Here is a 9,349-nt window from a genome sequence, read left to right on the forward strand (position 1 = left end):
CTTCTTCTTCTTCTTCTTCTTCTTCTTCTTCTTCTTCTTCTTCTTCTTCTTCTTCTTCTTCTTCTTCTTCTTCTTCTTCTTCTTTTTCTTCTTGATTTTGCTGTCATTGTTACAAGTTTGCAGCAGATGGTGTGGCTTTCGAAAGAGCGCGTTGTCATGTTAGGTGTCGGACGGAGAAGCGTAACTTTGAATATTTTGATGTCATTTACGACTCTGCAGTGAGCCAGGTGAGATCCATGGTTTCAAATTATAGTTTTTGACACAAAGGACGCATTTTCGGGAAGTTCTAATCTAGTCCAATTCTGTTTAAATGGAAATTGAGCTGTAGATGTTTTGTTCTCAGGTGTGTTGAACACGTTTGAGTTGATCTTCAGTTAAGTTAATCCTTTTCTCGAGTACCAGTACCTCTTATTCTTTACAGGTCCCAACTGTTAAGTTGAATTTCGAATGAGTTGATCTTTTTCCACTCCACCTACGACGTCAACTCACCCATGGTCGACTGTATAAGATAGCAGTCTGCTTCTTCCTCTGGGGTTGTTGAAATTGTCCTTTCGTTTTGTTGTAATCCTATTATCTTATATGTTTAAAACCTACTCCGCCTGTCTTTCCCAAGGCCCATCCGTTCAACCAGTCATGTTTGCTGTTGATTTTGATGATTTGCATTGCAGTGTGGTATGAAGTTGGAGTGTTGGGCTGTTCCTGTCCAGATCCTCTTAAGAAAGAGTGTCCACACTGTCATTTCCAGAGTGTTTGGGTGTTCAGGTATTCACTGCAGCTACAGGTTACCACCATATGCTGTTCTTCGGTGTTGGGAGCAAACATTACATCAGCCTAACTTTGGTTGTGATTATGGCCATTTTCTACTGCTTGTAAGATTGACAGTGAGTCAATGAAAATCACAAAATATAATTTATTCTGTGGTTTGACGGGATGAATGTAAAACACTGTGTAGAGATGGTACGGTTCTCTTTCAACTGCCACCATTTCTGCACAATAGTTATTTGTTGTAGTTCTCTCCACAGGCTGCAGAGATCTCACAGGAACTTCTATCTGGACATTGTATACTGTAAATGTATGCATTCCATAAAAAGCTTCGTTGTGTTTGGGAGTACTGAACCGTCTGTATAGACTTGTATTCAGTAATTTGAACAGCTGTCGGTCGTTTAATGTGAAGCAAGAGCTAGCTTCATTGGATCTTAAAAATTCGATGCCTTTGTTCTCTGAGCGAGAGACATAGTTGTGGTCGGCTCTATCAAAGAGATAACGGGGAGGGATGTTTTGGTTGACATGTACGAAGGTGCAGACCCCGGCTACTGTACACTGTATACGTTTAAAGCCCCTCTCACTGCTGCAAGGTTATCTTAGAGACAGGAATTCTTCCATAGGGCTAGGCCAGACGGGTTGAAAACCTTCAAAACTCCCCCCAAAAACTTACGTCCAGAATGCCCGTTCGAGGGTATGAACAAAGTGATCCGCTCAGTAGTTCAGCATGATACCAACTGAAGTAACAGTGCATGTACAGTGGAAACATGATACAACAGGGACGGTAGGACCAAAGAAAAAGTTCTGTTATATCAGATCCCTGTTAAATCAGAAATGCAAAGGAAGTAAGCATTTGTGGAGTAATCCAGAGCTGTATTTATTCATGGACAGTTTCCCATGGCCTGTGCATGACACATTACGCGTGCGTGAGGCTAGGCTTAGGGCTAGATCGAAGTTCGCAGCACACTGCAGCTCTCTCTCGCTTAACCCACTGCGTGTGCTTGCAGTGGCATGGCTCACGTTGGCTTGCTCCATCACGGCGTTACCCCCCCCCTCTCTCTCCCCCCCCTCTCTCTCTTACTTTTTACATAGGGTTAACAAGCCTTTGCCACTGCTATATAACCGATTGGGCTTCGATGAGGCCCTGTTCTTGCTGATAACTTTTAATAAAGACAAAGAGTAGGAAAAAAACCGGGGATTTAAAAAAATCCCTGTTATTACCGGATCCCTGTTATTAGCGGGCCTGTTATATATGGTTTCCACAGTAAGTGTAAGCCAAAACCGAGGAGAAGTAGACAGTGAAGGAAGGCGCGAAGCGAGTATTCCTCTTGCTCGTGTTTCTGTCTACATTGTATCTTTCAATAAAAGAATAATAAATCATTTAGGAGGCAGGCTTCGACCCTGCCTGTCAGGATTAGCCTAGGTCCAGGAAGATGCAATTCCAAGCAGAAAAAACCCCAGGATGCTGGATAAAAAATCTCCCCATACAGAAATTGAACTCGGGTCTTCTGCATACGACGGCACCTAGGCGCTACACCACTGACTGCGGTTTGTGCATTATAACCTACATAATATTACAGTTTTTGAGGTACAAGCTTCCTCCGCCCCTTCTGTCTGTCTGTCTGTCTGTCCGTCTGTCTGTCTGTCTGTCTGTCTGTCTGTCTGTCCGTCCGTCTGTCTGTCTGTCTGTCTGTCTGTCTGTCTGTCTGTCTGTCTGTCTGTCTGTCTATCTGATTCCAACACGCTGAGGGTGATTTCATCTACCCACCTAACAATTACGAAGAAAAAATATGTATTCTCTTTTTCATCTTCATTCATTGATTGACCAATACGGTTTTTTTTCGGTTTTAGTAAGAGTTCTACGCCACTTGCAGCACACAAATGCAATAAGTACTGAAGATTAGAGGTGTTACAAGAGAGTAACAAACACCCCAAAAAATGATAGATCTAGATATTTTATAGGAAAAAAGGAGCAGAACACATCAGAGTACCCACCAACCATCCACTAATAAGGTCTTTCTTGTTTCATATATATTGCAGACAAAATGTCCCCGCTTGGCGTTTTTCGTAACCCAAAAGTACAAAAATGGATGACTATCATGGGGATCGCTGTCCTCTGCTCCGCCAACGGGGCACTGGTAAGCTCTACCTCGGTGGACCGGAAAGAAATGGAAGCTGCCACAAGATAACTGTTTAGATATTGACTACAATTTTTATTTTTTTAAAGCAATTCATTTAGAAATATTTTACGACATGTGTGCTATCGATTCGACCAAATGACTTTCATGTGATGACACTTTTGATTGTTGTATGATTTTATAAAGAAAGCGTGGGTGCGCAACACAAGTATGAAGTGCTTAAGATTAGAGGAGAGAGGTGAAAACAGAGAGTAAAATATACGAAAAAAAAAAGAAGAAGAGGTAAGGACGAAACATGTTTGATAGGAAAGAAGGAGCAAACCACACGTGAGCATCCTCAAACACCCACGTATGATATATTGTACATCTGTTCAAAAACAGATCTATAACCAGGGCAGGCAAACATCGTTTTGCAAACCAAACCAGTTTTGGAATGAGCACCAAAAAAGCCCTGACTGAACCCGGTGGTGTTGAGCATAAGTGATTAAAGAATGGTTTGTAAAATTATGTCTACTTTTTTAAATATCTGTGAAATCACATTTTCGTCTTAAAATTATTTGTGAAGTCATGTTTTGGCTTTATCAAATGTGTAAAATTATGTTTTCTATCTACTGCTTCCTCAGACGTTTGGCGGTAATCTGCTGACCTATACAAACTCGTACTTCCTGGTAAAAGCTCACGATGACGTCACACACGTATCTGCTACTGTCCAGTCCTCATGGTTCTTCTTCTACTTCGTCAGCATCATCTTCTCCAGCAAAGGTCAGGGTCCTACACACACAAATGCACTTATATACACATACATGTCCACACATACACACATAGAAACAGACACACATACGAGCTCTCTCTCTCTCTCTCTCTCTCTCTCTCTCTCTCTCTCACACACACACACACACACACACACACACACACACACACACACACACACACAAACACACACTCATACACACACATGCTCAAACATATACATGTACAAACATACAAATCCATAAACATACATGATACGCAAATAAACCCAAATACAAGCACGTTGACTTTCAAGCACGTACCCTCACATACACATATTCGATATATATGCAAAAGTACTCGACATGCATAAACATACGTTCACACCCCCAAGCACACATAAAAGTATAAACATGTTAACACACACACACACACAAAGAAAATATTATGCCCATAGATCCTCGTAAGAACTCCAAACTTTAGCCTGCGATTCGGAACTTACATGAACTAGGACATGTACGCACCCTCGGAGTTTCAATTCTCTGTGTGGCTACATGTGGGTCGCATTATTCATAAAGGAAGTGTGGTTTTAACTTATTATGTTAAATACAGGGGCTCCGAATTTCCCATTAAGAATTCACTAGTTTTATCATTCGAACCTCTAACCATTATCCCCGTTGTTCTTTAATAAAGGAACGGAAAAAAAAAGAACAGAAGCTTTTGAAACTGACGGATTTTTTAAAAAAATGTGTAGAGTTTGAGCATCATTTCCAGGAAATACTCCTATTTTGACAAGCTTCTCATTTACGGTTGTTGTAAACGACCAAGACAAATTTCTCCCTGCGAGATGAATAAAGATTGTCATTGTTATTGTTGTTGCAACATTATTGTTGTTCTCAGTTACAAAGCAGATGAGGAAATCTTGGAGTCTACTGCTGGGGTGCGCTCTGTACGACACTTCCTACGTCATTGGCTACTGGGACGTGAAAGAATCTATCCCTCTGTTCGTCATTACGCGAGGAGTTATGTCAGGGCTTGGTGCGGGTGAGTGTTTGATTGTAAATTCATAAACATTATCATATTATTATAATATTGTGATCGTTTCATGTCCCATTTATTGACGTGTAATAGTGTTACTTTGTAGGAGACTTGATTTATCCTTTACTCTTAATGTATACTACTCAAAACAAGTTGGGGACCACTACAGTTTTCACTATAGTATGTTTGAGACTGTGACAAACAAACATTGAGAAGTTACGTGAATACGTTGATGTCATTGTAAGGAAGGGTTATCGTTGTTTACAATGATGAACAGATTTGACATATGTCAATTTTCTGTAAAATCGAACCTGTTTTTGACAATCACTCACGTGATTTTCAGTAAGTGGTATGGGTTAAAAACTAACTCAAGGGAATTCACGCTTCCTACACTAATGCTTGAGTGGGTTTGACGGTGTTAGGGGTATTTATTGTGGGCACATTAAGCGATTTTTAACAATGCCCCCAAGAGAGACGGCCACGTCAGAGCAGCATCGACCGGGGACGAGCCCTTGTCTGGCTCCACGAAGGTATGGCTGTCCGTGAAGTGGCATGACAGCTTGCCGTGGGTCACTCAGTGATCATCAGACTAAGAGACTGGGATGCTGCAACTGGAACTGCTTTTGAGCGAAGGCTGTCCGGACAGCCACGTTGCACCACACGACAAGAGGACCGGGTGACCGCCAGAACAGCCCTGGCAACTGGAACCTGCACAGCCCGTCACATCAGACAGCAGGTGGTACCCCCAGGAAACGTTGGAATCAGCGACCAGACCATTAGAAACCGGATGCGTGAGATCCAGACGACCAGCAGTCCGGGTTCTACCGACACAGGCTCACAGGATCGCCCGCAGAACCTGGTCCGCCCAGCAACTGAGGTGGACACGCCCACAGTGGTCTACTGTGCTCTTCACAGATGAGTCCAGGCTCACATTATCCTTCAACGATGGCAGGATCCGTGTTTGCAGGCGTCCTGGTGAGCGCTTCCACGACGACTGTGTACAGGAGCATGACCGGTATGGAGGAGGCTCCGTTATGGTGTGGGGTGGGATTGGACTCAACCACCAGACCCCCTGCATCGCATTCAAGGCACTCTGACGGGTATCCGCTACAGGGACGAGATTTTCCGCCCCATTGCAATTCCCACTCTTCGGGTAATGGGCCAGGGCGCGATACTTCAGGACGACAACACCAGACTTCACCGCGCTCGAGTGGTGGATGACTTTCTGCAGCAGCAGCACGTGATCAGGCTTGGCTGGCCAGCCCGATCACCGGACCTTAGTCCCATTGAGCACTTGTGACCATCAGCCAACCCCGAACAATGTGGATGAACTCTTCAACATTTTGGACCAAGAATGGCAAGCCATTCCACAACTGACATTGGGAACACTTATTCAGTCCATGAGACAAAGATGCAATGACTGTTTTCTTGCAAATGGTGGCCACAGGCGATTTTTGGCCCTATTGATTATGACGGTTGTGATGTGAATTTTAAAAACATGAGTTATGTCCTTCAACAACTGAAATTACCCATTTTCATTTTTTTTAAATGTGCAAAATGTCGTTTGCAAAAGGTGGTATTATGAATGAAGACCCCTCTCAAACAATTTTGAACCGTGTCATGTTTTTCAGATTTTTGTACTATGTGTGACTGTGTGACTTTAAGTGATCCTCAACTTTTTTTGAGTAGTAGCCTGTATATTCTGACTGGGAGCACCACAGACCAACAGCAGAAAAACTATTTGTTTGTTTGAGTAAAGAGCAGCACATCGACACGATAATAATCATTTAGTGCAGAGGAAAAAGTAAGACAAACAGACAGACAGACAGACAGACAGACAGACAGACAGACAGACAGACAGACAGACAGACGGACAGACAGACAGACAGACAGACAGAAACAGCAAAATGGAAAGTAAAGAAGTAGGACCTACCATTGGCACCATCAAACAATCCACTCCGAAAAACTAAGAAGATAAGATGTCTAGAGAGATATAACACGGCTGCCCTTACACACAGGAATAGAACTCACGTCATTAGCGTTTAAGGCGAAGACACTAACTGCTACTTCATACGCTAGCGTCGCCTGTGGTAAAAAGGTTTGGAGCTTTACTGTCAAATGCAGAAGATGTTGGATCGATTCCCGTGCAGGTAGGGTTTTTTTTCTATCGAATATCTCAGTCTGCTTGCTGGAACGTTGAATCCTTCGCAGAATGGGTTGGCCTTGACAGGCTGGGTCGAAGCAGCCGCCTCCTATATAATCTAAACTGTCTCGATGTGGTAGTGAAACATCTTTTCACAAGCAATGGCACCCTCCCCACCCCGATTCCCATCCCAAACCAACCCCTTCTCCCAAACTAGGTCACATGATGGCCGTGAGCTCTGGGTATCTAATCGAGTGGACAGGAGGCAAAAACCTGGGCTTCCTCAGCTCTATGGCTCTCGCCTCCACCAAAGGAAGCATTTTCATGAACCTACTCATCACCTGGTACTTGAACCCGGGCAACCTGGCACCAGATCTGGACCAGGACCGGACCAAATATTTCCAGCAAGAACAGATTCTGGACAGGTTCGTGAGTGTGTGTGTGTGTGTGTGTGTGTGTGTGTGTGTGTGTGTGTGTGTGCGTGCGTGCGTGCGTGCGCGCGCGCGTGTGTGTGTGTGTGTGTGTGTGTGTGTGTGTGTGTGTATGTATTTTAAATGTGGTTTTACGCTCCCATCGACACAATTTGGATTATCTAGTAGACGGGCTTCCGGTCCTGTCTATAAGGGACAGCTCAGGCCCAGAGGGATACTCTATTCCAGCAGGAAGGCGATATATTCTAAAAAATGCTCCTACTTGAGTATCGGACTCGGTTCTCCTGTGTGTGTACTTTACTTTAGTTTAATGGAAAGTTATTTACATGTATGTTTTAGCCTCTATTCTTTTTTTAAGACCGGCGTCTGTGGTGTAGCTGTTAAACGCCTCGCCGTTGCACACTGGAGACCGGGTTTGATTGCCAGTTGGGGACAATTTCAGTCGTGTATCTCGGTCTCTCTGTGAGGATGTTGTATCCCTTTCGGCAAGGGTTGTTTTTGCTTTAGTAGACGTGTTACGGCGCTCGAAACTGCATAAGGTCATATGAGCGCCAGAGGATTAGAGGCGTTACAAGTGAGTAAAAATCATAAAAGAGAAGGAGGGGAGATAAGGACGATAGATGTTTCATAGGAAAGAAGAAGCAAACCACACCAGAGCACCCGCCACCCACCCACCAGCCCGGGTTGGCCTTGACAGTCAGGGTCGGAGTTCGCCTCCTAAGTGAGGTAAATTGTGTCGACCGGGCGTATGTGTATAAAAAAAGATTAAGTGGGTGAGTATGTGTTCGTGCATGTGTGTGTGTATGTGGGGGGGAGGGTGGGGAGTGTGTGTGTGTGTGTGTGTGTGTGTGTGTGTGTGTGTGTGTGTGTGTGTGTGTGTGTGTGTACGCCGCGCGCGCGCGTGTTTGCCCGAGTACTACAATATACAGGAGCGAAGGGAGTACGTACATGGTATATTCTTTTTTTGTTGGTAGTTTCAACTCGAACAAGTGTCTCTCTTTGCTTATCGTATCAAACCTTTCCATTTTTTTCTCATTTTGGTCTTTTCTCCTTGTTTTCTTTCCTATTGCCTCACGTTTATATTGAGAGACATATCATTTATCTCCCATTCGTGACCCTCATCATCACGTCACCTGACAACATTAGTGTGCTGGGGTTCGATAGCTTTCTCAGTCAGTCGACAGTCAGTCAGTCAGGTGTTGCCCACCCTTTAGCCTCAAGTACATTAGCCCACGCTTCTCAATCAGCACCCACGATCGTCTCCCTATTGTTCCCCTCCCCGATCCCCGCTCCCTTCTTCCAGCTCCCTGATCGGTATCACCTTATTCGGGGGCTGCCCAGTTTGTCACAAGCCCAGTTTGTCACGAGACAGACTACAGATTGTCACAGGCCCAGTTTGTCACAATTTCATTTAAGTATTTGCGTAGGCCTGATGATGACAGTCATAATAACAACACTTTAACACTGCAGCCGTAACTAAAGTTTTTTAAAAATATTCTCCACCTTCAAATTAGTGTTGTAAATATAATCCCTCTTAAATATCAATTCAGCTTCTGTTGTTCAATATTTCTTCCTTTTTGTATACAAATCAAAGCAAATTGTGACAAACTGGGCCTGTGACAAACTGGCATGCTTCCCCTAATTCTCCTTTGTTATTTTCCCCGCAGTGTTTATGTGCCTCATTTCCCCTGTCTATTCCCTAAGGAATGTCTACCTGTGTGTAGTGGTGGGCAAAATCCGAATAACCGGATAATTCTCAATGAAACATTATCCGAATCCAGACTCTTAAACTCTCTTCCCTAACCCGTTTACCAAAGTGGGTGCACCCATAATTTATTGTTGAAGTGGTTCTAATCCATTTGCTGAAGCGGTTCTTAACGCATAATTGCCGAAGAGGGGCACTAACATAATTCTAAATTTGTCAAAGCGACTCATTGCCCAGCCCTTCCCGTGTTTCTCTTGTCGACGGATGGCACACAATGTTGATTACCTGGATGGGCCTGTAAAGACTCCTGCATGTTTAAGTTTTGAGTAGCCGACATTAAATGAACGTTTTGCAACACACGCACAGACTACGCACGCACACACACACACACACACACACACAC

At 43.9% G+C, this 9,349-nt stretch overlaps 2 protein-coding genes across 2 annotated transcripts in view; one reads left to right on the plus strand and one right to left on the minus strand.

The window, feature by feature from the left end:
- Positions 1 to 9,349, minus strand: part of LOC101863910 — a gene marked incomplete in the record, with an annotated part of 280,465 nt that overhangs the window by 195,965 nt on the left and 75,151 nt on the right.
- Positions 7,034 to 9,349, plus strand: part of LOC101864157 — a 4,122-nt gene continuing 1,806 nt past the window's right edge. Inside the window, exon 1 of the mRNA XM_005101354.3 lies at positions 7,034 to 7,235. Within this exon, the coding sequence (XP_005101411.3) occupies positions 7,036 to 7,235 (200 nt within the window). The 5' untranslated portion in view covers positions 7,034 to 7,035. The remainder of the gene's footprint in view (positions 7,236 to 9,349) is intronic.

The sequence above is a fragment of the Aplysia californica genome, unplaced genomic scaffold (genome assembly GCF_000002075.1).
Source record: "Aplysia californica isolate F4 #8 unplaced genomic scaffold, AplCal3.0 scaffold00279, whole genome shotgun sequence".
In the NCBI taxonomy this organism is placed as follows: domain Eukaryota; kingdom Metazoa; phylum Mollusca; class Gastropoda; order Aplysiida; family Aplysiidae; genus Aplysia; species Aplysia californica.